This window comes from Microcebus murinus, chromosome 7 (genome assembly GCF_040939455.1).
Source record: "Microcebus murinus isolate Inina chromosome 7, M.murinus_Inina_mat1.0, whole genome shotgun sequence".
NCBI classification, from domain to species: domain Eukaryota; kingdom Metazoa; phylum Chordata; class Mammalia; order Primates; family Cheirogaleidae; genus Microcebus; species Microcebus murinus.
In genome coordinates, this window is record NC_134110.1 from 34612620 (window position 1) to 34629005 (window position 16386).

At 51.1% G+C, this 16386-nt stretch overlaps 1 protein-coding gene across 2 annotated transcripts in view; it reads left to right on the forward strand.

The window, feature by feature from the left end:
- NDRG1 (N-myc downstream regulated 1) overlaps positions 1-16386 on the forward strand; it is a 55466-nt gene that overhangs the window by 30684 nt on the left and 8396 nt on the right. For both annotated transcript variants that reach the window (XM_012785449.2, XM_012785450.3), the window contains 10 exons: positions 544-649; positions 2654-2774; positions 5224-5286; positions 6002-6062; positions 7439-7525; positions 9691-9747; positions 11769-11872; positions 13518-13574; positions 14378-14429; positions 15552-15599. In XM_012785449.2, coding sequence (XP_012640903.1) covers positions 544-649; positions 2654-2774; positions 5224-5286; positions 6002-6062; positions 7439-7525; positions 9691-9747; positions 11769-11872; positions 13518-13574; positions 14378-14429; positions 15552-15599 — 756 coding nt within the window. The remainder of the gene's footprint in view (positions 1-543; positions 650-2653; positions 2775-5223; positions 5287-6001; positions 6063-7438; positions 7526-9690; positions 9748-11768; positions 11873-13517; positions 13575-14377; positions 14430-15551; positions 15600-16386) is intronic.

Consider the following 16386-nt stretch of genomic DNA (forward strand, 5'->3'; position numbering starts at 1 on the left):
ATTGGCCTCAGCTTGTGGAACATGGTGTGGTGGTCAGTGTCAACAGACCTCCTAGGACTGACTGTGAGAGGGGTGGTTCCCAGAGGGAATTGGGGGCTGTCCTCGGAAGTAGGGAGTGAGTTCTGGGTGGCCCCGAGCCAGCTGATGTCCCTCCCAGGTCCAGTAACCTGGGGAGGTGAGGCATGGAAGCAGGTGACCAGAAAAATCAGGCCAGCCGGGCTCCATTTCCCAGACGGAGCAAGCGAAGTCCTGAGCGGGGAAGGCTGCTGGGGCTGGCCTCCCCGGAGGGCCGCGCAGTTAACTGCACCGTCTGAACCGGGCCTCTGTCCTCTGCCTCCTGGTGGAGCTCTGCCTCCCTTTCCCTCCCTCCTGCTGGGCAGAGAGCTCTGCTGCCTGAAAACCCAAGGCTCTGGCGGCCACATGGGAAATGAGCTCCCTCAAAACACCGCTGGAAACACGCAGGATGTCTGTAGTCAGTAAATACAGCCACAGGGGCACCGTGAACCCCACATGACAGGCCCTTTGTCTGCTCTCTTTCCTCAGGAGCAGGACATCGAGACTTTACACGGCTCCATCCACGTCACGCTGTGTGGGACCCCCAAGGGGAACCGGCCCGTCATCCTCACGTACCACGACATTGGCATGAACCGTAAGTTCTGAGGCGCCGCGGTTCCCTGCGCAGCCGATTCCCAAGACAGTAGAGGAGAAAGGCAGCCAGGAAGGGCTGGTGGCTGGGAGCTGTTTCTTTTTTTCTGGGGCTTCCTGGAGCTGTTCTGGGAAGAACTCTGGACGCAGCCTGGAAAAGCCAGAAATGCACTGCGTGTGGGCACGAGTTGTCCGTGTGCCCGGAGGTGCTGGGACACAGGGTGTCTGTCTGTCTGTGACAGAGACTTTTAATACGTACAGACGCTGTTTAGTGTTTTCACAGAGTGTGTAACTGTCAACACAGTGAATTTTAGAACATTTTCAGTGCTCCATAAAGAAATCCTTACCCTTTGTCTGCAGCCCCCAATCTTCCAACCAGGGGTTGCCAGAGACCAACCCCTCCTCTGCTTTCCTTCTCTGTGAATTTGCCTAATCTGGAATTTTATAGAAACAGAATAATACATCAATTTTTTGTAACTGGTTTCTTTCTTAATGTTTTCAAGGTTTATCCATGGTGTAGCATGAATCACTATTTCATTCTTTTGCTGCGGAATAATGTTCCATTGTATGGATGGACTGCATTTTGTTTATTCATTCTTTAGACAGTGGACATTTGGGTGGTTTCCACTTTTCAGCTATTATGAGTAACGCTGCTATGAATGTTTAGACAGTGAATTCTTAAGAGGACCAGGAAGGGTTTCCATACGTAGGTTCCCCATTTTTCATAGCTGGGAATGGAATAGGATCTACTTAATATTAAAATGACTTGGAGTTGAGGTGACTCTCCCCATGATGGTTCAGATGGCACTTACAGGCCTTTCTGGTGTAGAAATCTTTATGAACTTGAGTGTTGCGAGCCTGATGCTTGCTTGATTTTTGACAGCCGATTTTCTTTTTTGTCCATAAAGATTATTAATTAATACCTTGAGGCTGGGGATGATTTGAGTCACTGAAAACTACCTTTTTCCTTCATTCCCACTTTTCTTTTATCTCTCTTCTTCCCCTGTTTCCCCCTGTATCCATTATGCACCAGGCCCCATGCTAGGTATTTGGATATCCATCATCTCATTTCAGTGACTCTGACAAGGAAATGGGATTGCATATGGCGGTGCTATTCCCCCATTTGGAGAGACTCATTGTTGGTTCCAGTAGGCTAACTGCTATAACAAAAGACCCCAAGCCCTCCATGGCTTAACACAATGTATGTTTACTTCTCACTCCTGTAACAATTCAGTGGACGTTCATTGGGACACATTCCATGTGGCAATTCAGGGATCGAGGCTCTCTCTAGCTTGTGGCTCTGCCATCCCCCAGGGCCCCAGAGGCTTCTGCTGGCAACATAGCATCTGGCAGGTAGATGGGAGAAAAGAGAGCAACTTAGAGGATTGGGTGGCAGGTGTTGTGAGAAAATGGTGAGACTCTCACGTGATTGGCCAGAGGCTGATCATGTGGCTATCTCTTAATGCAAGGGAGCCTGGGAAATGTAGTCCAGCTATGTGCCTAGGAGGAAAGCAGATGTGGTTGGGTGAGCAGCTGGGTGTCTTTGCCACAGGCCCTTAGAAATTAGAAGACTCCTCCAAGGCCACACGAGAGGAGGATCTATGCTTTACCTACCGTGCTCCTCCTTGTTTGAAACTTACGTGTGCCCTGGCCAGTGCCCTAGATGTGAGAGTTCAGCAGATCCAGAGAGAAAGAGAATATTGGTGGAGCAACTGCACCTCATTCTGGGGCCATTAGAGCTGTCGCTGTCAGGAAAGCAGCAGGAGCCAGACCAGGGGCCCCTCCCAGCACCAATGCAAGTTCATCTGCCAGATACCACTCCCCTGCCCCGTCACTTATCCTTGCCTTTTATCACAGAAGGAAAGTCGGAATGGGAAAACAAAGATCTGCATTCCTCCTTCTAAGTTCATTTCTCCCTGCTGAAAAGGAGTGAAACTAACAAAATGAGTGTGCTTTGCCACTGAGCCATCTAACTTTTTCTCATCTCTCTCCCCTGCCCGTTCTTCAGACAAAACCTGCTACAACCCCCTCTTCAACTACGAGGACATGCAAGAGATCACCCAGCACTTTGCTGTCTGCCACGTGGATGCCCCGGGCCAGCAGGACGGCGCTGCCTCCTTCCCCATGGGGTGAGAGAAGGCGTCTTCTGCCCGGGAGCCCTGCATGGTAGAGCCTGGGGAGGGGGGTGTTATCACCGTAAAATATAAAATTCATTATTTTAACCATTTTTTATTGTGATAAAATAGATATAACATAAAATGTAGCATTTCTAAGTATACAGTTCAGTGGCATTAAGTACGTTCAGACAGGGCTGTGCAACCATCATCACCCTCCGTCCCCAGGACTTTTCCTCTTCCCAATCTGAGACTCCAAGCCCATTAGATGTTATCTTCCCGTTCCCCCATCCTTCCTGCAAGGCTGGCTTTATAACAGGCATGCTCAACCTGGACTGAAGTGGGAGAGGACCTTGATGTGACCAAAGAGTGAGGAGAAAAACCTAGAAAGTCGTGAAGAAAAGGAGAGGGAGAGAGATCATTGTTGATGGAGTACTAACTATGAGCCAGGGTCAATCATTTTTATTTTTTTAAAAAAGTAGTTTTCACTTAATCCTTGTGGCTATGTGTGGCTGGCGTTGTTAGCTCCATTTTCCAGATGAAGAAACTGAGGCATAGAGGCCTTAACTACTTAGCTCAAGGTTGCACAGCTGAGAATTGGGAGGGTCAGGCTTTAACCCTAGTCTGCCGACTCCAAGACTCATATTCTCCTTGGAACATCAGACCACCTTACTGGGAGGTGTTTATACTCCCTGGCCCTTCTCAGCGTGCGATGGCATTGGGGCGTGGCCTTTCGGTTTCTGTCATGCAATCTGTGGTCAGATTGGGGGCTGACCCCTCCCCCAAATCAGCAACACTCAGGCAGATCCCAGAGATGCCCTCTGTCTTCCCCACTGCTCTCCACGTACCTGATGCTGCGATTAAACCAGGGCAGGAGAAAGTTCCTGGGTTTAAAGTCTTCCAAGAGGAACCTTCTTGGCATTTACAAATAGATAAGTTTTGTTGATTAGCATTCAGAATTATCCTTAATAATTAACCTTTATCAGAGAGCAAGAAAAGGGACACCCAGCCACACAAGGCCAGGACCAAAAATTGAAAGCTTATTAAAACAGTAGGACATGGTTAATCGTTTACCAGCAGATAAAGCCAGAGGCGTGTCAGTAAATCTGTGTGCTTGGACCAACTGTTTGAAAGATTTGGCATGAAGCAGAAGCTCTTGGCTCCCCCTGGAGAAGTTTTAAAAATATTCTGGGGCCTGGGCCCCACCCCCAGGAATTTGTGTTTGGTTGACCTGGAGGCAAAGTGCAGGGTGGTGTCCCCAGGTTTACCGGGTGATTGGAGTGTGCGGCTGGTGGGAGCTGCCGTCCAAACAGGACCTGGCTTATTTCCGCCTCTTGCAGAGGGTGGGGTGGGGTTCCTGGTTTGGGGGTGGCCCAGGCCCTCTGAGGGTGAGCCCCCTCCACGCTGACTCCTGGCTGGGCTCCTCCTAGCTCTGAGTCCGCTTCCCACACCCCACACGGGAGGGGCCTTGTGAGTGGATTGCAGTTGCCTCCTGGCCGTGCACCCCGCCCTGGGGAGCAGGGAGCAAGCAGAGCCCCCAAGCTTCTCCAGCGTCACACTGCGGGGCTGCACGGCCACTCCAGAGGGGCCTGATGCCTTTGCCACTAGTCTCCCCTAGAGCTCGCTCAGCTCAATGGCTGCACGTATGCGGAGCCACACCATATAGGCGTTTTCCAGCTCTTTCTGGGGCTTTTGTACATGCTGGTTCCCTGACTAGAATATGTGTCCCACACTCTTCACTCATCGGGCTCCCACGGCCCCTTCAATGCCACTTCTTCCAAGAAGACTTCCCTGACCACTTGCTCACTCAGGTCTCCCTGCTTCTGTCTCCCCTGGAGCACTCTGCCCTCCCTGTGTAGCCTTCCTTGTAAGTCGCACTCCCTAGTCTCTGGGGACTCACGGCTGGCTCCTGCGCGGGCAGCGTCTGCTTTGCTCACCGCCTCTCCAGTGCCTCCCCAAGACCCCGGCACGGGTGAGGACCAGCCACTATGCTGTGTCGACGTTATTCTCTCATGCGTGTTTTAGTTCCTCCTCCCTGGGGTTGGAACTGTGACATGTTCCGGCTGGGCAGTGTCATCCCCAGTCCTGCAACATCCCAGACCGGAAGCCAGACACACACAGAGAGGACAGCTGTTTCTGGCTCTCCACCCGTTGGTCTCCTGAGGCCACGCGGCTTATCTCTGAGCCTCAGTGATATTTGTAATCTTGATACTGGGGGAACTCATGGAGCTACTGTGAGGATTTAATGAGCTGAAAATGCTCATCAATGCTTGCATGGGTCCTGGCACAGTTAGGGTGCGCCGTGGGGACCTCAGCAGGAGGGGGAGAGGGGACCAGACGGGGAGCCTGGGTGCACGGGGAGGACTGGTTGTGTGGCCTGTGACCCTCAAGCGCGTCCCCGTTTGGATCACCCCTTTCTGCCAGCATCCGGGCTCTCCCCAACTGCTCTCTGCGTCTTCCGCAGGTACATGTACCCCTCCATGGATCAGCTGGCCGAGATGCTTCCCGGAGTCCTTCAACAATTTGGGTAAGAGCGAGGGATCGACGCGCCCCCACAGTCTGCAGAGAAGGGTGGTTCTAGCTTCCTCCTCTCCCTTCGTTTGATCTGGCCTGACCACTGAAATTTAGGTGGGAGTTTAAAGAAATGAGCCGTCGCACTTTGTAAACGCTGCTCTCTGCGCAGTCTCTGTGCTGCAGGCTGCCTCCGTAACTTCAGCACCTCTTCCTCAGCCAGCACGGTGCACTACGTGACCGCAGCCACCCCGCCCGCCCCATGCTCCCTCCTGTTCTTCCATTCCCTTCTCCTCCCGATGGAATGTTCTGGAACAGGGCTGCCTGCGACCTTAGCTTCTCTTTCCAGACCCTCATTTTTCCAGCTCTCCTCTCTTTTGAGGGCCCTTTATGTAATGATAATAATACCTCGTGGTTCTTGCCCAATCTATTTTCATTCCAAGTTTTAGAGTCCAAAATAAAGCTTACGAGTGGGAAGAAGCGATGCCGTAATGGGTCTTCCTGTAAATGTCAGATGGTGTCTCGGAGCCTGGGTGGCAGCCAGGAGGGAAGGAAGGAGAAGGGGCGAGTTTCTCCAAGGTCATGGTCTCTGTGCAGTCATAAAGCACAGCGCGGCTCGGGTGTTCCTGCCTTGCCCAGCCAGCCAGCCACCCTCAGGAAGTCCTGCGCGGGTTGTCAGGGCTCCTGCCATGCTCTCCTTCCGTGACATGCATTTTTCTTTCTGCTTCCAGGCTGAAAAGCATCATAGGCATGGGGACAGGAGCAGGCGCCTATATCCTAACTCGATTTGCGGTGAGTTGTTTGGCATTTTTTTTTAAACTTACATATTAAATAAAATTAATTCAAGATTAAGGAAGACATTTGGGAAAGCATTTAAAAACCCAAAAGAGAAAAAGAAATGACGTGTGTGCTCCACGGTTATGTGTATGCGAGTGTGCGTGTGTGTGGTGCACCACATATATACACTTGCAGACGACAGTGGACACGTTCTGTTGTCATTGGCTTTGTTCAGTTAGCTGTCCAGCGTGGACAGATCCACACTGGGAATTCTGCTATGACGCTTCTTTGTAAGAGGTGCTCGGGTTTTTGTAGCCAAGTACTTCTGGATCCTAACTGATTCTCAACCAGAATCCGAGACACCTGGGTTTACAGGACAGTGGTCACTGTTCTTACTGTGCACCCAAGTCAAGTGCTACTGGCTCTTTTCTATCCTTACCAAACAAGTGTTTGAAAATGCAACCGGACTCATTTTATTTCAGCCATAGGTATTCTGACTACCTATTATCAACCGGGCTTTGCTAGAGGTTAGAAATGCTGATATGAATACAAAATGATCTCTAGCTGTCCAGGCTCTAAGAAAATTGAAAAAAAAAAAACAAAAAAAAACGGTCTTAGCTATATCCTAGGTATGTGTGTGACACACACACAAACACACACACACAGACACACACACACAGAGTTCAGTGCTGCATAAGGACGTTTTGGCCAATGACAGACTGCATTTCCAGTGATGGTCCTGTAAGATTATAGTACCGTATTTGCTGTACGTTTACTACATTTAGGTATGTTTAGATACACAACTAGCTACCATGGTGTTACAGTTGCCTACAGCACATGCCGCACAGGTTTGTAGCCTAGGTGAATGTTGGGCCACGCCGTCTAGTTTGGTGTGAGTACGTTGTAGGATGTTAACGGCAGAATCACACGCTTCTCAGAAAGTAGCCGTGTCGTTAGGCGATGCATAACGCGCGCGCGTGTGTGTGTGTGTGTGTGTGAATATGTAAATACATATCTCCTGGAAGTAGTGGAACTGTTACTGCTGTGACCAGAGGGCATTTTGACCCGTCTGATCGATGAGGTTGGTGGCGTGTTATACCCGCTGACCTGACTTGCCCACGGAGGTCTGTGCGGCATGTGTGTTTTCTACTTCTCCTGTGCCTTCCCCTTCCCTTTATCCACTCTCTCAGGAGCCCGGTCCAGCGTCTGCTGAGCCGGAACCCCAGTTCTGCACGGGGCGGGGGTTGTGATGGCTTGAGAACAGCAGCCTGCTCTGGTGCCCCACACTGGCCCTTTTCTGGGCACTTCTCTCAAGCTTCAGTTTGACTTTTCAAGTCCATAGCGTTTCAGACTGCCAGGTCGCCTGTCTCACCTCGAGTCTTGAATTGCAGCTCAACAACCCCGAGATGGTGGAGGGCCTCGTCCTCATCAACGTGAACCCTTGTGCCGAAGGCTGGATGGACTGGGCCGCCTCCAAGGTGAGGCTGGGGGCCTGCGTCAGGCAGGTGGGGTCCCTGTGTGCACAGGGACAGGTGCACACAGCCTCTGCCTGGAGCAGCCTCACAGCCACGAGACCTCTCTTCACCCCACTCCTCCACCAACCCCACTGCCTGCCCCAGCAAGGAAAGCAGTTTCCATCTGCTTTGCTTAGAATAATAGACATGACCTTAGCTATTGCCGTTCACAAGATTTCAGTAGGACTGTGCTGTCTAAGCCAGAGATACCACTGGGACACGGGCCCCTGAGCCAGTTTTCGTAAGCATCGCTCAGATTAAAAAAAATTTGCTGGCTACCTGACCTGTGCCTGGCTTTGCTCAAGATGCTGAGCATGTTGATAAACAAGACTCCTTGAGATGCATGAGGCAAAAGCCTCTATCTTAGGAATTCACACATTCTTAATGAAAAAGAAATGAGTATTTAATACCGATTGTCACTAAACTTTGTGATAATAATTAGCTAACATTTATTGAAAGTGTACCATGTGCAAGTTCTACTTTATGTTGCTATATATGCATTACCTCACTTAATCCTCAGAGTAATTCCAGGAGGTAGGAATTTTTATAACCATTTTACAGAGGAGGAAACTGAGGTTCAGGGTGGTTAGGGAAGTTGTCCAGGGTCACACGCAGCCAGGCAGTAGAGCCTGGGATTGCATGCAGATCCCTTTGTCTCTAAGGTCTGTGGGCTTCACTGTACCTGTCCTGGGCGGGAGGCAGGCAGGCCTGGGCTGCGGATGGGCTGCCTGGACAAGAAGGGGCCTGAGCTATCTTGGGAAGCCATGCCCTGGCTGGTGTCCTGTGGTTCCTTGTTTATCTTTTAAAAATTATTGTTTTTGTTTTTCCCCCGTAAAGGCCCTGGTGTTTGCCAAGGAGAGGGAGAAATCAGTCCAATTGAAATAGGACAAAGCCTTTCAAGCTGGGGGGATCCTGGCTCCTCATTTGGAAAGTGTGTTTTTGCCAAGTTTGAGGTGGCTGTCAGGGACAGAGGGCTTGCCGGGGTCATGCCTCTCCCTCTGCCTCCCACCCCTGTCCTGGCAAGCCTGACGTATTTTTTCCATGAGCATTCCGCCAGCGTGCGGGAGCCCTTCCCCCTGCCTGCATGACATTCAGGAGTGGAACACACTCCCTATTTTTTATTTGATTTTCCAGCAAAGGAAGTGACATTCCATTCAGCCAGCTGGGCTCCTGGATAGCTGTTCTGAGCCAGACTTGGAGGGCTGGGGACATTGATCACTGGCTAACGTGGGGCCTGGGGAATGTTTATGGGGTTTAAATATCTGCACCTTCACCTTCCTTTCCAACCCCAGTCTTGGAGACAGAAGATCTATATCAAGGGCCTACTGTGTGTCAGGCACTAGTATCAGAGACTGAGACATGTGCAGCTGTCTCTTGTAATCCTCACCTTGACCTGTGACTTGGAAGTTCCTGGTACCCCCAGTACAGATGAGAAGTCTGAGGTCTGCAGCCTGCCCAGTGCTGCACAGCTGGCATATAGCAGTCGGGGGCCAGTTGAGGACCCCTAGGTCTAGAGTTTCCCTCCTGCCAGTCCTTGCCTGATGCTGAAGTCAGTCAGCACACATTTATGGAGCTCCTGCTGTATAAATAGCATTTATGGAGCTCCTGCTATATACCTAGCTTTGTCACTAGGGAGAAGTAGAGAAGAGAAGGTGGTCAGTGTCCTTAGTAACTTCAATGTACTTGGAGAGAGAAAACTGGCTTGAGGGGAGAAGGCTGGAAGATGACAGAGGTGGGATAGTTAGGAGCCAGGCAGACCTGGGGTGTAGACTGAGGGGCTCAGTGTGCATTTAGAAGAAATAGGAGGCCCTTTGCTGAGGACTTGGAGAGCTTTTGGAGCAGGGGAAGCTACACGCTGGCTGGGTCTTTATGCCGCACCCATTTGCTGTGCATCTCCTGTGTGTGTGGCTCTGAGGATAAGGTATTGGATGGAGGCCTAGGCCTTGCCATTCTGGTGGGTCCAGTGGGGAACTAGAGACAGAAACCAAGGTCCCATTGAGGCAGGTGTCCTCCGATTGCTAGGGGGGCCCAGCAATGCCACTCTGCTCCCCAGCACTGTGTGGTTTTGCTGACCTTGTTAATTACTGTCAACTCCTGGTTTCTGATCCACATGCATTGATCCTCCCCAGATCTCCGGATGGACCCAAGCCCTGCCGGACATGGTGGTGTCTCACCTCTTTGGGAAGGTGAGTAGCATGGCCTGGCAGCGTGTTGTTCCCAGGGAGTAGTTAATCGTGTGGTGCTGGGCACAGAGCCCCACGTGGGGGTGGAGTTGAACAAGACACAGTCAAGCGGGGGCCGCTGTGCTGATGCCTATGAAATAGTGCAGCATTATCCATTCATAAGCAGCAAGGCACTCACCCTCCCTTTTTATATTACCAATACGTAGGTCTTTTAAAAATTGTTTTATTGAAGTGCAATAAACTGTACATACTTAAAGTGTACAATTCGCTGAATTTGACACGTGTACCTCTGTAAAACCATCACTGAGTTCAAGATAATGAACATCTCCATCACTCGAAAAGTTTCCTCGTGCCCTGTGTTAATCCTTCTTTTCCACCTTCCTAGGCCACTTCTGATCTGTTTTTGGTCACTATAGATTCACTTGCAATTCTTAGATTTTTTTTTTTTAATTCCTCGATTTTTATATAAATGGCCTCATACTTTTTGTCTCGCTGCTTTCACCCGGCGTGACTGTTCTGAGATCTATCCATGTTGTGAGGTGTATCCATAGTCCGTTGCTTTGTAAATCCAGTGTGGCAGGGCTGTGCCCCTCCATGGGCTCTAGCGGAGAGTCCAGTCGGCTTTCCTTGGCTAGTGGCAGCTCACTCCAGTTTCTGCCTCATCTTCACACGGCTGTCTCCTCTGTGTCAAATCTCTGTGTCCTTTCTCTTATAGGGATACTTTCTATTCTATTTAGCCCCACTGGGACAATTCAGGAGGATCTCATCTCAAGATCCTTAATCAAATATCATCTGCATTTTCCCAAATAAGTTTACATTCACAAGGTGCAGGGATTTGACATGGATGTATCTTTTGGAGGCCACTGTTTAGCCCGCTCTAGTTCTCTTCCCTCTTCTATGGTTTATTTCAGTGTGTGATACATTTGCTTTGCCCTGAGTGTGTCATCTGAAACTCATAGGAATTTGGAAAAATTCTGAGCTGGTGTCTCTGTTTCCTTGGAGGAGAGATATCAGGTATAGCATGTAACATCTGACCTGATTGTACCTTGTTCCCCGGATTACCTGGAGACTGGCTGGTCAGGAATGGTGCCCTCAAATTGCTACAATCGTGTTTTTATCTGAAATCCCAGTGTAGTTCCTCAGATTATTTTTTTCCTGATTTTGCCTTTAATAGCCAGTTGGCCTGTTTGCTGCTTAAATGGTTGTGGTCTGTTGTGATGCAGTTCAAGCTTGACATGGGTTTTCTTTGCTCCCTCCCACCCCTGCTCTGGTCACCACTGGGCCGTCAGACCTTTGTGTGGAATCTGGTGTCTGCCATTGGACAAAGGAGAAGCAGAGCGAGCTCCAAGCTCACAACTTACTTGTTTGTCCCAAGTCATGTTCACAAAGCATTCAGACAGAGGGATGACAGAGGCCAGACTCCTGCAAGGCTCTGCTTGGCCCCTGTGGGAACGGAGACTGCCCTTCTTTCTAGCACAACTTCCTGCTGCATGAGTTGGTTCTGTTTTTCAGGCATGAAAAACTTCTTTTCAACTCTTCCCATTAAAAAAAAATAATAATTGTTAACATTTGCATCTGATTTTACTGTTTGCAGAGGGCTTTGGTGTGCACACCTCCACTAAGTCCCACCACCTGGTGAAGTAGGTAATATTAGTCCCCTTGTATAGAGGGAACTGAGGCTCAGGGACATTAAAAGATTTGCCTCCAAAAAGGACAGTGATGAAGCTAAGATCTAGATACAGATGCATTGACTGCAAATCAAAACTGCCTGAGTAATGAGCCCAGGAGGGTGTGCTTTGCCTTTCCAAGTGTGATTCTTTCCTGCTACCAGGGGACAGTGGAACCCAGTCTGCATTCATGTGTCGGCTGCTTCTCTGAAGGCTTCCTTAGGCATCACAGCTGGCTTGGGAATTGGGCATTATTGTCTTTACCTTGTAGCCAAATAGCCTGGAGAATGGAGAGAGTGGTGGCCAGCCCGGGGCCACAGCACAGTGAAGGACGTTTTCCTCCTTGTCCAAATGCAGGAGGAAATGCAGAATAACGTGGAGGTGGTCCACACCTACCGCCAGCACATCATCAATGACATGAACCCCGGCAACCTGCACCTGTTCATCAATGCCTACAACAGGTATGGGGGGTACGGTTGGCCTTGGGATTGCCATTTCTCAGGCACCTTTTGTTGCTCTGGAATATAGGGTGACGGAGAGGGGTATTATAAAGTTGGTAGAAGGTACAGGCCCTTAATTTAAGCAAATAAATGAGTAGGACAGGGGTGTGCCGTGGGGCCACCTGGTATGCAAGGTGGTTCTGGAGTTCAGCAAGCCTCGGAGGATCTGAGCTACTCCTCCAGACCACTGGGGACACACGCATGAGAGGGACACAGTTGCACACCCAAAGGGTTGACAGTAAATCCCTGTGGTCGACCTTCACGACAGGCCCGTGTGAGAGGAGCTAAGTGAGGGCAGGAGGAGCCCGGGGAGGCCTCTAGGGGGCGGGTTAGCCATTCCGAGGATACGCAGGGCCCGAACACAGCCTTCCGCGCAGGTGTAGCCTCTTAACTAGGTGCTTATCTGGGGCTCGGCTAGGGACAGCTCAGAGCCACTGGTGTCTGCTAGGGATTCTGGAATCTTCCATGGAGCTCACTCAGCCTGCCGAGCTAACCCTGACATACTCCCAGAAAAGGGGACAGGAATGAGCCTGGTGGGATTTTGTCTCCTCCAGTGTTAATAACTTGACTTCATAACGTGCATTAGTGTTTGTAGCAAAGTTCAGTATCTGCCTCCTTTTGCAGCCCTGCCAGCATCTCAGCCTGGGAGGCTCTAACTATTTCATAATAACATTCTCACCTTGTAACTGAAGAGAAAGAGGCTCAGCCGTCCGTTCATTTAGCAGAGGCACTCACGGAGAATGGAGGGCAGTCTGGCTTTCAGTTGGCAGTGAGGGCCCAGAGGAGACCAGTACAACCCCCAAATACCACACTCTCCTTCCTCTCATGGACAGCACAGCAATTCACTGATCCCTCTCAAAAACCCCACCGTGAGGGTGCTACTGTCATCGTTATTTCCTGCTGAGGAGGGAAAGGCACAGAGAGGTTCAGTAATCTGTCCAAGGTCACACAGCCAGAAAGTGGCCGAGCATGATTTGAATCCCACTTGTCTGCCGTGGGCTGTGAGCTTGGAGAGGGCTTCTCACGCTGGGAGGTGCAGGACAGCAGTGGGCGGGCGTGTACACAGGCAGGGTAGGGTTATTGGCATCAGGCCCGGCCCACGCCGGGCCTTACACCAGCACCGTGGCAAACCATGGGAAGGGCTTGAAACAAGGGAATGGAAAGATCGGGTCTGAGTCTTAAAGAGATGGTGTGGCTGCACTGTAGAGAACTGGGAGTAGGTGAGGGTAGGGCTCGACCGAGAGGCTGGGAGACCGTATGAGAGGCTGCCTGTTTGTCAGGTGGGGCTCTGACTAGGGGACAGGAGGTAGGGACTTTCTGTAGGAGGACATGCTTTGTACTCCTATAAAAAAAAGCACACACATATTTAGGACAAAATGAGGTGGGCTCCTCTGGACACACATGAGGCCTGCTGTCCTTTTCACCACTGCTCTGGGCACCAGGAGGCTGTGGCATCCCCAAAGCCACAGGACCTTGCACAGGTTGGCGGTGCAGGTGGCTTGCCAGGATGGCCAGTGGCGGCACCTCTCTGGGCCTGGCTCAGCGGGGCGGGGGCTTCCCCCAGCTGAGGGTCTGCTGATGCTAATGATGTGATTTCTGCCTGCAGCCGGCGGGACCTGGAGATAGAGCGACCCATGCCTGGAACCCACACGGTCACCCTGCAGTGAGTTGCTTTTCTGTCCCCGCCACCTGCAGCCAGGGCCGCCCACCGTCTAGCCTTGCGCACGGCTGCAGCAGGGCTTCTTTCTGAGTCGCGGGGAACTGCCGCACTGTGGAAGGACGCTGCCGTGAGGGAGAGCTGGATGTCTTCCATCCAGGGGTCGAGCCTCGCCCGGTCTGGCTCAGACTGCTTTGTGTGCAGGTGGCATCGGCTCTTGGGGTGCCCCATGATCCGGGTTGGAGCCCTGGAGCTTGGGGAAGGAGCGATGACTGTACTTTATTTATTATGTCCGTAACTGTGCTAGACTTTGCTTCACAAAGCCTGGAAATGGGTGACACAGGAACCCCCTTTGGTGCTCTATAAATCCAAGAGGAAAAGCCAGTTGTGAGCACAGCTAACTGGGACCCCCGCAGCCATGATAGTGTCTCTTTGTGCCTTCCTGAGTGTACCTGACACTTGGGAACTTGGCATACCATTGTCTTTGTCACTCATGCTGTTCTTGTCTCTGTCTTGACTACTGGCAAAGTCCTGCTCATCCATCCTTGATAAGAGGATGCTTTAAAATACAAACTTCAGGGCACAGAAATTATTTGGCTGAAATTTATACTAAAGTGTAAATGATTCCCAACCCATTTTATCCTAAGAGCAAAGCAGAGGATGGGGGAAGAATGAAGTAAAAAGGGAAAGCATACTGGGGAAACCAAGATAATTTTTTTAGAATCCTGGCCCCAGGCTGGCCGGCCTGGGAGTGTGCGAATCTTTGCATGAACCTTGTGCTCACTGCCCCCTTCTCTCCCTGCCCCCAGGTGCCCTGCTCTGCTGGTGGTTGGGGACAACTCACCTGCTGTAGATGCTGTGGTATGTAGAAATCAACACCTGGTTTTCACGTTTAATTCAGCATTTCAAGTCTGGTTGACTTTGTGTGAAGTGGCCCTACCCACTCCCTCCACTCCTCTGCCCCCATCAGGGCAGGTGACATTTTTTAAATGCCCTATTGGTCCTTGGGCAGAGGGCCCAGCCTCCAGTCTCTCCCTGGTGGCTGCCTGCCCTGCCTGCCTGGCACTGGGCCCTCAGTCTCCTCTTCCAGCCCCCTCCCCAGCTGATTGCATTTATCCAAGCACGTTTGCCACTTGGCTTCCTGGCCAAGAGACTGTCTCTCCTCCAGGAAGCAGGCGGATCTTTCCTATCTGATTGGTGCCTGGCCATCTGGCAGGCGAGAGAGGCACCTGGCAGAGTGGCTTAGGCAAAGCTTCCCGACTCACTTCATGCCTTCATTCCCATCCACAATGTTGTGGAGGCAAAGAGAAGACACTACCTTTCTGAGAACCCCACAGGTGGGGAGATGGGAGACTTAGGGTCTGTTTATCAGGGTCCTAGAGTGGTGGCATGCCTTGTGCAGATGTTCATGTAGTGAAGACTTGGGGTTTCTTGTGGGCCGGCCCACTGAAGATAATCACAGGATGCATCAAAAGAGATATATTATTCACATCATAGGAGGTGACAGTTCTATGTTGGGCATTTTGAACATCACAGGTTACATATGGATATTTTGCCCAATTCTGGATGCCACTTTCAAGGTGACAAAATGAGGAGAGAAACCAGCTTGGTCACTGTGATTTTATATGAACAACAGTTGTTGGATCTGGGCATCTGTCACCTGTAGAATCTTTGGCAGCAGCTGGCTAAACAAGGCATCATTTGGCTCATAACAACACTTTGAAAAAATATATTATCACCATTTTATTGATGAGGAAATTGAGGCCCAGAGATGTTAAATATCTTGTCTGAGGTCACGTGACTGGTAATGACAGGGTTGGGATTTAAAGCCACATCTGTTTAACCCTGAAACTCACATTTTTTCCTCTGTGCTAGAGGGAATATTGGAGTTTCTGGTGCTGGTGGCAGAGTGGCAGGGAATGGAGAAAGGTTTTGATTTTGGCTTCGGGTAAAAAATTAACAAATGTCTCCTTTCTTGTCCAGGTGGAATGCAACTCAAAACTGGACCCAACAAAGACCACTCTTCTCAAGGTACAGGGAAATCAGTGGGGGGTTGCACTTGCTATTTCTTAGAAACCCGCAACTTTTCTGCAAAATCAAATTGTGCCTGAATAAGTCAGAAACCATGGAAATAATGACTTAATGTATGTATTAACAAGCATCTATTTGGTTGCTGGCCGGTGACCCGAGGCTGCGAGGACCCCTGTCTGGGACTGCAGGAGTCTACGGTCTGCTGGTTGCAGGGCTATGGGGTGGGGTGGACCAGGAATGGCTTGGCAGGGGCTGTCGCTGCAGTGGGGCCAGGACGTTCCCCCAAGAGGGGCTCTGCTTGTGCAGCAAGAGCGAATGTCTCCCAAGGCCGTGGCAGGGCAGGGCGCTGTGCAGCAGGCTCATTGGAGCACACGGTGCGCTCGCTGGCTCATAGCGGGACTTGAGGGTCTGTAGCAACCTCCGCCAGTGCCCTGTCGGTTACAGCTGGTGGCACAATCGAGACCACAGACCGTTGTGGCAGCCTCGGCCGGAGACTCGCACGAGAATAGGAGGCTTTCAGAGGGGCCTCCCAGCCCAGCCGTGCCCCTGTGATGGCAGGTGACCAGGAGGGGCCCGAGTGGAGATGAGGCGGCTCCCTCGCCCTGGGGGAAGGCTGAGGAGGTGGCATCTGTGGGTCACCGCTCCCTCAACTCCCCCCATAGGAGCGGGAGCCCTTTGAGTGCAGGAGGGGCTGTCTGACGCTTACCGAGTGGGAGGCTGCTCCCGTATCGGGCTCTTTACATACGTTTTCTTCCGAGATCCCCTGAACAGGAAATTGCAAGATGAG